General features: G+C 36.7%; 1 protein-coding gene across 6 annotated transcripts in view; it reads right to left on the bottom strand.

The window, feature by feature from the left end:
* Positions 1 to 14,091, bottom strand: part of ATP8B4 (ATPase phospholipid transporting 8B4 (putative)) — a 276,289-nt gene that overhangs the window by 135,124 nt on the left and 127,074 nt on the right. For 5 of the 6 annotated variants that reach the window (XM_006168771.3, XM_027768395.1, XM_027768394.1 and 2 more), the window contains 2 exons: positions 9,713 to 9,871; positions 1,040 to 1,128 (listed from right to left, as the gene is read on the bottom strand). In XM_006168771.3, the coding sequence (XP_006168833.1) occupies positions 1,040 to 1,128; positions 9,713 to 9,871 (248 nt within the window). The remainder of the gene's footprint in view (positions 1 to 1,039; positions 1,129 to 9,712; positions 9,872 to 14,091) is intronic. The other variant, XM_027768396.1, reaches the window with a different exon arrangement.

Genomic DNA, 14,091 nt, shown 5'->3' with positions numbered 1-14,091 from the left:
GGGGATGGGTACAGCTGGAGAAAATTCTAGGTCTGAAGCTGATACTTAATGTAAAACACAGCCTGGCCAGTATTTTGTCTCCAGCAAATGTTAATTTGCCTCTTTTCCTTATTCGGATACTACATATCAGTTGAGGAAATACATATTAAGTCCAGGTGATTTATGAATATCTGTGAGTCTGTGATGGGGCTCATGGAGAAACATGGTTCAAAGTCACTGTCCTCCTAGTTCAAAATCAGTGTGTCACCAAACTTAACACCTACATGAGAAAACAAAGCAGTATTATACAAAAAGCCAGATAACAAAAATCAGGTCAACAGTATGAGGCAGCACAAGATAAACTGACAAAAGAATGGGACGAAAGGAATACCTGACTATTTGGATATATCTGTGGTAGAGAACATCATTTTTCAAAAAATTCAGGGGAGAAAAAAATGCTGAGGAGAGAGAGAAGCATAATCTAAAGAGGTGTAGGCACCTCCATGAAGAACTGTAACAGACCTCAGAAGAGTCATAAGTAAAACCAGCTTTTAATTTCCAGAGTCCAGCACAAAGAGAACGTATGGTACTCCCCTGTCCAAAACTTATTAAGAATTTCTAGACAACAGCAGGCCAATAAACCAAGCATGAGGCCCTTTAGAATACAGGGCCCTGTATGATTGCACAGGTCACTTACCATGAAGCCAAGTCCTGTCCATAAGCTAGGAACATGGACTTGAGCAAAGGTAAGACAACGTAAACACCAGACTATTAAAGTTATGTTTTATTTTTCAAAAACAAATCCCTAGAATATGAAGAATTTGCAAGATCATCAAGGCCTCCATAAGCACTAACTGCCTCCCATGATAAATTCTACAACAGGTTGAAAAATCATCATAATCTAGAATTGAGGGCAATACAACAGAAGCCGAATGCAAAATCCCCAAAACTCCAAAAGGAGAATGTCAGTCTCTAAAAGGATTATCAGCCAAATATATAAGAAGTAAATTAAGATTAGGATGCATAGTGATATGGCCTAATTTTGTTAGCATTAACTTACCCACAGTACTAGAGTATTCATCAATCTATCAATGCTTGTCCTTTTAAATTTTGTTTTACCGCTATTCTGCATTAGTTTAGTGTCAGGACCTGCAAAAAAGAAAAAAAAGTAAATATCAATTTTGATACAATCAGGTTATATATTATTATTAGTTCATACAGATAGGAAACTTTCTGAAAGAAAAAATATTTTCAAAATAATTTTTTTACAAAGAACAGGGACCTTAGATTGCATATGATTCTCAACTAAGAATTGTTTCCCTTAAAATAGAATAAATCCAGGCAGGACTTACAGCTAAAAGATTTTAGAAATGAAAGAATCAAGGGGGACAAGAAGCAAACCAGTTAAAGAAAACAAAAAAGGAAAATTATCTATTGATAATGTGTATGATAATACCTTTAACTGGGCGAATATGCAGTGTACTCATGCTATGAAAACTTATTTTACAAGCTGTAATGATATACAGTGGTCGACTATATAAAAAATAAATAAATTGGGCAGATGGTATGGTGGTTAAGGACTCTGGATTCCCACATGGTTGACCGCAGCTCGAGTCCTGGACCTGGTTGCTTGCTTTCTCCCTTTCTCTTTCTCTCTGTCTCTCTCTGATAAATTAGATAATAATAATAAAAAGTAGAATTAAATAAATAATCCTTTTTAAAAATTAAAAAATAATAAAAATAAGTAAATAAACTTAAAAAATTTTTAAAGAATAAAGATTTTAGAAATGTTATTTTTTAAAATCTGTGCATGAATGTGCTTCTAGCTGGAGGCTGTTAAGAATACTGAAGTCGAGGGGACCAGCCGGTAGAATTTTTTTCGTTGGACTCCCATGTAGTCGACCACGGTTCGCATCCCGGACCTGGTGGCTTAAGACTCACACCAGGCGCGTGTGCGTGCGTACCCAAGATCCTGAAAGGAGAATGGAGGAGAAGGGACTGCGGCATGACCATCCCCCCTGGGGGTTGATTTCTCACTTTCTGTCTCTCTGTCTCTCTCTGTCTGTCTGGCGAGCGCACGCACCCTATAGCAAAAACCTCTCAAAAAAAAAAAAAAATATATATATATATACTGAAATGGATAAAAGGAGTAATTTGGAAATATTAAAAAGAATGTAGTAACAAACACAATTCAGAGAATAAAATCAAAAATAGAATGATCGGAGCCAGCAGGTGGTGTGGTGGTTAAGGTAGCTGGACTCCCACATGACTGACCGCAGTTCAAGTCCTGAACCTGGCAGCTTGCTTTCTCACTTTCCCTCTCTCTCTCACTCTGTCCCTCTAAATAAATAAATGAAGTTAAATAAAATAATTCTTTAAAAAACAGAATGATAAAAAAAAAATTCTTGATCTGGGTCCTAAAAAAGTTTTAAGTGCCTTTAATAAAGAAACTAGAAAAAAACAAACAATATGTCAACAAGTAATTTAACCCTTTATTGTGTGTTGCACGTTGTATAGTAAGTACATTATGTACTTTTTATAAGGGAAAGAATTGTCCTACATCTTTGTTAGATTTAATTAACATGAAGGTGAATATATAAAAGGTCTTCAAAAAGTTTATGAAAAATACATATCATGAAAAAGCTATACATGTATTTCAAAAAGTTTTACACCAAAACAAATTCAAACTTTACTTCTATTTTTCCATGAATATTCTGAAGTCACCTCATTGTCGCTTGATATATTTACTAATTATCTTGTTCAAGGAATTCTAAAAATATTATTAACTGCTTTAGAGGCAGGTTATTAATATTAATATATGTTACTAAGGAAATTCCTTATGAATAGATAAAATGCTAAATAGAAGCAATTAAATTTTTATTATAACTGATTCGCTAGTGTTCCCTCTTCACATCGTCTTTCCAGGAGTATCCGACCGTGTAGTGATTTATTATAGGAGAAAAAGGGAAATGAAAGAAAGAAAGGAGGCATATATGAAATGATGTGCCGTTCTAGAAGTCAGGGAAGGATAGGCACACTGTTAAAAGGCTCTGTTTTACTAAAAAGACAAGTAGAAGCAAAATTCATTGTCTTCAGTTGGATATTGTACTCCAGTGTCCTATTTTCATCCATTGCTCTGCAAAGGAGCCCACCCGCATTTTCTCAGAATCATTTATTAAAATCATATGGACATCGAGGGTGGGAAATATTTCTTTTATGGTAAAGATCATGCAGGCCAAATAAAATTTGTTTCCTAAAAATTGAAATACTGAAAGACTAGTTTGATGCTAAAAACTTACATTTCTTACACATCACAGACTCACAAATATACATAAACCACCTGAGCTTTATAGGTTAAGCTTTGATTTAAAATATTAACATAACCACAGACATTTATTAGTTTGTTGGGAAAGATGATCGGAGCCAGCAGGTGGTGTGGTGGTTAAGGTAGCTGGACTCCCACATGACTGACCGCAGTTCAAGTCCTGAACCTGGCAGCTTGCTTTCTCACTTTCCCTCTCTCTCTCACTCTGTCCCTCTAAATAAATAAATGAAGTTAAATAAAATAATTCTTTAAAAAACAGAATGATAAAAAAAAAATTCTTGATCTGGGTCCTAAAAAAGTTTTAAGTGCCTTTAATAAAGAAACTAGAAAAAAACAAACAATATGTCAACAAGTAATTTAACCCTTTATTGTGTGTTGCACGTTGTATAGTAAGTACATTATGTACTTTTTATAAGGGAAAGAATTGTCCTACATCTTTGTTAGATTTAATTAACATGAAGGTGAATATATAAAAGGTCTTCAAAAAGTTTATGAAAAATACATATCATGAAAAAGCTATACATGTATTTCAAAAAGTTTTACACCAAAACAAATTCAAACTTTACTTCTATTTTTCCATGAATATTCTGAAGTCACCTCATTGTCGCTTGATATATTTACTAATTATCTTGTTCAAGGAATTCTAAAAATATTATTAACTGCTTTAGAGGCAGGTTATTAATATTAATATATGTTACTAAGGAAATTCCTTATGAATAGATAAAATGCTAAATAGAAGCAATTAAATTTTTATTATAACTGATTCGCTAGTGTTCCCTCTTCACATCGTCTTTCCAGGAGTATCCGACCGTGTAGTGATTTATTATAGGAGAAAAAGGGAAATGAAAGAAAGAAAGGAGGCATATATGAAATGATGTGCCGTTCTAGAAGTCAGGGAAGGATAGGCACACTGTTAAAAGGCTCTGTTTTACTAAAAAGACAAGTAGAAGCAAAATTCATTGTCTTCAGTTGGATATTGTACTCCAGTGTCCTATTTTCATCCATTGCTCTGCAAAGGAGCCCACCCGCATTTTCTCAGAATCATTTATTAAAATCATATGGACATCGAGGGTGGGAAATATTTCTTTTATGGTAAAGATCATGCAGGCCAAATAAAATTTGTTTCCTAAAAATTGAAATACTGAAAGACTAGTTTGATGCTAAAAACTTACATTTCTTACACATCACAGACTCACAAATATACATAAACCACCTGAGCTTTATAGGTTAAGCTTTGATTTAAAATATTAACATAACCACAGACATTTATTAGTTTGTTGGGAAAGTCATAATGCATTTTTGCATAGAAAAACACATGAAGACTTTCCAAACAAACTAATGCATATACATCTCTTCTCCTCTTGATCAAGGATCTTAAAAGAATGTTCTACACAGTCCTCATACTGTGCTTATTATTCAGGTCCTGCATGGTCCAGCCCCAAAATACAGCTCACGTCCATCTGTATATTCTGCTCTCCATGCCCCAACTGGCCTTGAGTGTTTGACCTCACTATCTCCACTTCTGCCACAGGATCTTGGCCCATGGTGTGTCTTTTGGCTAGCTTTCTTTCCCTTTCCACACTTTTCATCTGATTAACTCTTTTTCATCCTTCAAGTATCCACTCCAGTTTCATCAGGAAAGCCTTCCCTCCTAACACTCTAATCAACTTCCTTCATAATATATTCTCGTGAGTACATATCTCAGTTTGAGATTATATTGAATACATTCATTACTACATTTATTTGATATGGGAGTCTTTTTTTTTTCTTTTTTCCTTCTTTCTTTCTTTTTTTTTCCCCCTTCCTTTCTATAGAGCACATGGACTCACCAGAGAGAGAGAGAGAGAGAAAATGAGAAATCAACCCATGGGGGATAGCCACACCACAATCTCTTCTCCTCTAGTTTCCTCAGGATTTGGAGCATGTACGAATATGCAGCTGGCATGATTTTCAAGCCACCAAGTCTGAGACTCAAATCATGCCATCAACCATGTGGGATCCAGTGCCTTAATTTCCACATTATTGGCTGCCCTCTGTCTCTCTCCTCAATCCTACTAGACTAAAAAGCATTGAATTGTTGGAAAAGTCATGAACATTTTGCATAAAAAAATATGCTACGACATTTCTGACAATCCAATATATGAGGGAATGTATTGCATTTGTTTTTCCTCATATTTTTAACCCCCAGTGAGTAAGCATAACACCTAGCATGTAGTAGTCACTCAATAAATAATTATTTCTTAGTGAGTTAATTTACTGAACTCTGGTTATGTTTTAGGCCATGTGCATATGTGCTTTTAATCTAATTATATTAGCTAATGCTTACAATAAGCCAGCAAGTTAGATACTATTATTCTCAATTCACTATTAATGAAGCTGAGGCTTAAAAATATTATCTTGCCTGAGATTTCTCATTTAAAAATGTAAAATACAGAATTTGAACCTCAACACACCTAACTCTAAAGCTCTTCCATTTACCTACTATTTTTTTTTGGGGGGGGGAGGTTTTTGCTACAGGGCGCATGTGCTCGCCAGAAAGACAGAGAGAGACAGAGAGACAGAAAACAAGAAATCACCTCCCAGGGAGAATAGCCATGCCGTAATCCCTTCTCCTCCTTTCTCCTCTTGGGATCTTGGGCACGCATGCACACGCGCCTGGCGTGAGTTTAAGCCACTGGGTCTGGAATTCGAACCACAGGAGTCCAGCAACACAGCCATTATCCTAACTGCTGGTCCCTTTATCTACTATTTTCAAAGCTAAGTGAAATAGTCAATCAATGTATATTTAAGACTGTATCTCATTCATTAGAAATTTAAGACTATTTCATTCACATAAATTAACCCACTGGACGTGGGTTTATTAATAAAGTCAGTCTTTACTGAAGTGTGGATGGGGTCACAAGGGAAGCAAAAGGTTAGTGCAGTAACCAAAGACTTAGTAATAATCAAGCTGTTTCTTCACCTCTGCCAGCAGGAGTGAGGGAAATATTACTGGACCCTATAGAAGACAATTCTGTAGAGTTTGTGGTCTTAAGGAGAAAAATAGACTTTTATTGAGAGCCTCAGCCAGTCTAAGGTGACGATATAGGAATATAACCTGGGGAAATAAATTCCTTGATCTTTATCATCTTTCTCCTTTTGATATTTCCCAAGGGATCCCTAAGAAGAGCCCACCTAGAAGCCAAAGTTTAAGGAAACCTATTAGTGTAAAGTACACATATCAGCCTCTGGTCCAGAAAAAAGGAGAGATAATAGTGAAAGAAGATCTGGAGAGGCAAATGGAAGACATTTAGCCCAAAATCCTACTGAGGACCAAGATAGTGTTGACTCTTCTGGACTCTAAATGAACAAGACTCCTGCCCTCAAAAACAAAATTTTTTCCTCTCTTCAGCAGAAAAGAAAAGGCATTACCTGGGAGGTATTGCCTAGCTATTCATGTATATTAGACTTCATAAATTACATGTTTGTAAAATAAATCTATGTCGAGTATATTTCTTTCCAAAAAAAATTTTGTTTTTGTATTGCCAGAGAGTATGTACACTCCCTACAGGGAGGGCTGGGGGAGACAATGTGTGTGAACCTACTCAAGGGTATGTGGTAACACTGCAATCATCTTTTCTCCATTTTTCCACCCCATCAGGATTTGGGACATTAATGCACATGTACCCAGTGTATTTTTTGTTGTTGTTTGCCATAGGGTGGATGCACTCGCCAGACAAAGAGAGACAGAGAGACAGAAAGCAAGAAATCACCCCCCCGCAGGGGGATGGCCATGCCGCAATCCCTTCTCCCCCATTTTCCTCTCGGGATCCTGGACATGCACGCCCACGCACCCAGCATGAGTTTTAAGCCACCGGGTCCGGGACTCAAACCACAGTCAACTACATGGGAGTCCAGTGACATAGCCATTACACTAACTAGTGGTCCCCCCAGTGTGTTCTTTAAGCCACCAGGGATAGGACTCAAACCACATTCAGCTATGTGGGATCTGGCTGCCTATGCATAGCACACTTATCCACTGTGCTACAAAGCCAATTCTCCTGCACAATGCTTAATGGTAAGTATAATGAGGACCAGAAGATGGGGTAATAGTTACATCGCTGAACTCCCACATAGTCAACCACAGTTCAAGTCCCAGACCCAGCAGTTTGAAATTCATACCCAGGGTGTGTGCTTGCGTGCCCAAAATCCTGAGAGGAAAACAGAAGAGAAGGAACTGTGGCATGGCCATCTCCCCTTGAGGGTGATTTCTCACTTTCTATCCTCTGTTCCTCTCTGTCTCACCAGTGAGTACATGCACCCTATAGCAAAAATCTCACTAAAAAAAAAAAAAATGGTAAAGTATAACTATATTAATAACAGAAAGAATAGTTACTAACTCATTCTGGATAACTTTCTTAAGATCTAAATATTCATCTAAAACCTCTTGGGTTATCAGGAAAGTCATGATGCCTTTCTGCATAGAAAAACACATCCTGACTTTCTTGATGACCTTATAGTTCTGCAACTAAATGCCTCAAGACTTAGGGGCTCTGTTACATCCAACTGTGCAACTCTAACATTGATAAAAACCAACTATTAATTTCTCTAGTGTTCTATTAGCATTTGTGTCCACACTAAAGTCAATGATGGTATGCTCTGCTTTATAAATATCCACCTGATAAAGGTCCCTCATAAGTGAATCTCCAGGACATATAACAAAAGAAGATGGTGAGCCCCTCTGCCTCTTGCCAAGATTCCAAAGAGCAGTAAGTTTTCCTAATTCTTAGCCAATAAAGTAGGCACTGTGCTCTGAATTGATGATGAAAGAAGAGGGGAGCAGGGGAGGAAGGAAAATAACAATTGTCAAGCATCTTCCATATGCATCATCTCATTAAGCCTTTACAATGTACTTTCTAATGTGCTCATTATTAACCCCAGGTTTCAGTGGAAGAAGCTAAAGCTTAGAAAGTTTATGCAACCAAGGTTTAGGTTCTACAGCTGGGAAACAAATCTGAATCTAGATGTGCTTGATTCAAATTCTGGGAACTTTCTGTTACACTCCCTTGGAGGGAGACCTGTTCAGTTTACCATCCCAGTTCCTTCTATATAAGAGCATTTGCCATAGACAACCTTTTGGTCATTTACAACAGCTGTTCTAGCATAACAAGTTATAGGAGAACCAGAGTCCTGAGTTAGTCATTCCAAATAAGATCAGACAAATGTAAACAAAATTTTGAGCTATAGCCCATCCCTAGGATGAGGCACCTCCATTTCCCCAATGAGAGAAAACAAACCACGAGGTATTTCCCATGAGAAGAACTTCAAGACCTCTCCCCTTGTTCAGTAAAAAAAGTAAAGGGAGATTTATGGATAAGCCTTACTCTCTTTTCCTCTCTGCAAGAAAGATGAATATGTATTTGTGATCATAGGTTTATTTCTTTGACCAAAGAATAAAAGCATCTGATGAAGGAATCTTGAAGCCAAAGTCATCCCTAGCAAAAAGCCCATATACTCCCTCATTTTAAGGGATTTCCCAAATCTGTACAATGGCAATACCCCACGCAGCAATAGCCTTGCTAACGCCCACAGCTGAGAGTATTTAGGAGGAATTGGGAGGACTTTTGTAGGTTTGGAATACTTTTGATTCCCCAATGAACATTTTGTTGTTATTGAAGAAAGTTAAGGAAAGCATTCCAATTTTGATTGCACATATAGTCAACAGTCCCAAAAACACATCTTAATTTAGTGTCACAATAAACAGGATTTTTAAAATTAAGAGCGGCACTTGAAGCCATGTGTACAACTTGAGTGGATTTAGGAAATGGTGCTACTGTAAACTTCCTTAGCAAGAGAGTGCCACCTTGGGTCCATTGAGATAAAGTAGAAAAAAGGAAATATGACAAGTAAGGTGAGTAAGAGTCATCTCCTCCTCAATCACCAACTTCATCATACATAGCCTTTCCAGAAACCTCCTCCTGTTTATAAACAATAGAAAAAGCTAGGGATTATAAACAGAGATGATTGCAGGATCTCCCAGAACGCTTTTCCAAAAGGGCTGCTTGGCGACTACAAAATTAACAGAACAGCAAGGGACTTTCTCTCATAATCTTACCCACCTTAAAGCCAGATTGGTAAATGCACAAATGACAGAGGTGATTGAGAGGAGATTAAAGAACAAGAAATAAAACAATAGGTATCTAACACCCACTAGTTAAGGCCTCAGCATCCTTTAGAAGAGATCAAGATGTCTGTGATTCTTCACACAGTGGGGTCACCCAGAGTAATATATCTTCCCTTCTTGGTGTCTGAATTCAACTCCAGATGGAATAAAAGCAATGTGCTCACTCAGACTTGGAGAACCAGATTGTGCAGATGCGTATTGCAAGAAGGGTTCCCATAGATCTGACCTTGGGTCATCAGCTGTACCTGCAAAAATAACCATTCCAAAACACCAGCTGGTGTTTCTCAGGACACAGCCTCTCAGGATTATCTTCTCGTTGTTGAGGGAGTGCTTGCTGTCCTTCCAAGAGAGGACTCCCATGAATTTATCTAACTTGTTGTTTGGCGCCTCACAGACAACAATCCCTGAAAAATAAAAAACAAACCTCTTCATGATTCATCTCAAACTCTCTGTGGAAGCCCCCAGTACTATCTTACCATCCTACTTTAATACACACTATATTTTTCTTTCTCTTTTAGACTGCATGGTAAGGTTTGGAATACTTTTGGGTCTTTAATGAACATTTTGTTGTTATGTTTAGACCATACTATTGCATGGTCTGAAAGATCCTACATATACAGAATTGTGCTAGAAAAAAATTAACTGGGAGGTACAAAGATGGAAATGCATCCGATATTTTAAAATAATTCACACAGTCCAAATAAGAATAGAAAAAAAATAGAAACTGCAAGAGTCATGTTTTTTTTTCTTTAGAAAAAGTCATTTATTTTATTTCCAGTTTGTAACAAACTTTTAAAAAATCTAATGCAGTGGCTGCCCTAAAAGTTTCTCTTATTCAACCTCTATAACTTACTGTGAACTTTAACACAAGTTAAAATGTCATATGTCCCATTTCACAGCAAAAGTTAAGCATCTTTCTAGGGCTTATAATCAAAATTTCAGGTCCTAGTATGTTCCACCCAGAGAACCTGGGCCTTATTTGCCACATGTATCTGAGAATGCATGTGATACCTTTTAGCTGTTCTGTGCTTCTTATCTTGATTAGATTCAGGGTGGGGGGACTCTCAAAGATACCATTTAACTGGATGCTGTTTTCTCTTCAAAACTCACAGACATAGGTCAGTTTTCACATGGTCTGACCAACCAAACTGCTAATGTCTATAGACGTTACATTAAAAACAAATAGGCAAACCAACCAACCCTGAAAGGTATGAGGGATTCATGATTCATGTAACCGCCACGTACATTTCCCCAATAAGATTCTCCACTTAAACACTCAAGTGGCAACTTCCCAGACCTCCATACTAAATGAGAGACTATGGCAAGGAAAGTTGGATATAAGACAAATGACCTGTATGAAGTCATTTTTCTAAACTAAGGGAAGTAGATGAATTCTGGTTAACTCCCATTAAAACCTATCACTAATGTTGAAAAGTAAATTAAAACTGATTTAAACTGGCTCAGTTAATTTGGACAAATGCATTATGGATGAGACTGTCTAAATCCAGCAAATTCAATATCTTCTTTTTCTCAACCAATAATTTTTATTTCTGAATTTTGCAGAACCTTAAATGGAGTATTCCCAGCAAAACGTACATAAAATAACAGGTTGATGGTAACTCTTAAAGTTTAGTCAAGTTTCTTGACCCAAGACTCAATTTCTCAGGCTTCAAACTTGGCCACTAAGGAAAAAAAAAGAGCTTTGGGCAAAAACAACATGATACACAGCAGTCCCTGCCAATACGAATATAAAAAACAGGTTCATTTGATCATTTTTTATTGTTGCAAGCAAAGACTGACATGGAGGCAAATGCAGCCTTGAACATGTTGACTCGCTCCTCCCTGGCCCCAAGGCTCACCCACTCTGGCCTAACACCAAGGGTGTGGTTCTAGACAGAAACAGGCAGTAAGGCCAAGGGGTACTGCCTGGGTTTGTGGAGGCCAAGCCCCAATTCAGACTTTCACAAAGAGTGTGGTCCCAGTGATGTAAGTACTAAATACAGGGCCCAGTCAAAACAAAATGGCAGGAACAAAGCCAAACTACACTTTTTTTTTTTTAAATCATCAGAAGTGCTCAACTTCTCCTTTCTTAGCCTGTTAGCATAAAACACAAGCTTCCTAATTTCTTTTATGCCTGTTTACAAAGGGCAAACTACGTTCCTTAATAGAGAAGCCCTATATTTACCTTTGTATTCCCATAACCTACCATTATGTCTATCTAATAGGATCTTAACAAATATTTGTTGAAGAGATGAATGGAAAAAGTTTTAGATGGTTTCTCAAGAGAGAGGTTGACAGATGAGAAGGATATTAGAACAAATGTAAGATAAAAAATAAAAGTGGGTATAATAGTAATGATTTTAAAGGGGATTAAAGACCAAATAGCCTAGTCAAAATGGGAGACTTAGGTTGGTCTAACTCTAAAGAAAGCCAAATAGATCTGAGAACAACAAAAAATGTGGGAGCCTTAAAGCACATTAAAAGAACCTTAAAGCCCAAAATAGATCCTAACCATGAAGCATAATAGGGACTAGGGGAAAAAAATGTAGCTAGAACCCTTCTTCCTTTTGCTAATTGTATCAGAGAAGAGAAATAGGCAGTAAATGGGCACTTTGACTACTGAGAAAGAAACTGTTTTGGGGGAAATAACGTATTATTTCTCACATTGAGAGCACATTTAGAGTACAAGAATCATCTTTAATGACCAATAATGAAGTATGAATATTATCAAACTAGCTAGTCACATTTGTTTGTCCCTCTGAAGAGAAGAATATGAAAACAGATACCAATTAATTCATTTTACAATCACACAGAAATGCTCTAGACCCACACTGAACAAAAATCTATAAGCTCCCCTTCAAGATCTTCCTAAGCACTATAAATTTAATCAGCCGAACTGCTGGTTAATTACCAACTTAATAAATTTCTTGAAATATTTTTTTATGTTTTTGACATAGGGTGCATGTACTTCAGAGAGAGAGAGGGATAGTGAGAGGGAAAGTGAGAAATCACTCCCTAGAGGGGACAACCACCCTGAAATCCCTTCTTCAATCTCCTCCTGAAACTTTGGGCACACGTGCACAGGTGCTCAGTGTGATTTTCAAGTCACTAGGTCCAGGACTCAAAATGTGTTCAGTCATGTTCGCAGTACCTTAACTACCACACCACCTACTGGTCCCTTGAACTAAAATATTTACTTCAAAGTGGAAATCTGTAATTCATCATGAAAATGGTACTCAGTGCCCAGTATTCCATAATATTCCTGAGAAGATGGTTTCATTTATGTATATTATTATCAGCAATATTTCTTGATTATCCACACTACAACTCTTTCTTAAGACAAATTATACATTGATTGAGGCATCATTATTGCTGTTCAAGAATTTTTCTAGCCAAGGGCTTCTCAGAATTTAGGCGATTGCCCACTACTCTGGCCTTAACAATTGTGCTAAATAGTATTTTTTCTTAGAAAGTAAAATATCAATTTCCTATTTTCTAAAGCTTCTTTATTCTTCAGCTATCAGTCTTCATCCATCCATCGTTACCACCACAATGGCCATGTTAGCACCAGTCATAGAGGGACATTAATCCTGACCAGGTAAATTGGAAAACTATCTGGTAAGTATTTTTTTTTTAAAAAGGTCACAAGATGCTAACCAAGCCTTTTTATTTACTTTTATTTAACCAAAAAGAGATGCTTATTTTTTCTGTGTTTTAAATACACACATGCTATTCTTTAGAAAGGACCACAAAAATACACAAAGATTCCTGAATAAGGAGTCAACCTTTCCTTGGTTCAGAATTCAGCATTAACAGTCATACAAAATATGTAAACTTGTCATGAATTGCAAAAAACAGATCTCAGTTCAGTCAGTAACAATATGCAAAAGATTCTTAAACACATTTGGACAATTTACATCCGGGGCTTTCCCCAACACACAAGAATGTCCAGTTTACAAATGCATAATTGACAAGTATTTCCAGTTACTTATTTGTAAAAGCTTTTCATTTCCCATAAGATTTTAACATGAAATCTCTGAGCTCCTTCAATTTATTTTTGTATTTGTCAAAATATTAGCTAGTTATATATATTTTCTTACAAAGTTAAACAAATTACATATCAATTTTTTTCTGATGTTTAAAATGTATAAAAATATTTGAGAACTTTTCAAATAAATGGATTTACCTACCCAAACCTAATTTTATCCTGTGTGTACTGATCTCTGTGTTTAGCCAGCTCTTCTATAAATTCTTGTCAGGGATCCTAACATTCCAAATCTCTGAGAACATTGCTTCCTTTTCAAAATATGATGACATCATCCAAGTCCTGGATGTTATTGATCTCTGATAATTAATTTTGTCCCTTTAGGTTTAGAGTGTATTTTAAATTTCTTTCTAACCCTGATCAGGAACTAAAGTATTGTACTAAATTTCCCCAATTCTCCAATGCTTCCTCTCCACTTGTAGTTTAGAACCTAGAGTTTTATGTCTTTTGTAGAATAGGCTTTGCTGGTAGTCCAGGTTTCATATGCTGGCTCCCCTACTTCTAGCCATATATTCATCTAGATCTCAAATTCTTTTTTTTTTTTTTTGAGAGATTTTCGCTATAGGGGGGTGGGCGCCA

Source organism: Tupaia chinensis, unplaced genomic scaffold, assembly GCF_000334495.1.
Source record: "Tupaia chinensis unplaced genomic scaffold, TupChi_1.0 Scaffold146140_1, whole genome shotgun sequence".
In the NCBI taxonomy this organism is placed as follows: Eukaryota; Metazoa; Chordata; class Mammalia; order Scandentia; family Tupaiidae; genus Tupaia; species Tupaia belangeri.
The sequence above is the reverse complement of the archived record's forward strand: the minus strand, read 5'-3'. Positions and strand labels throughout refer to the sequence as shown.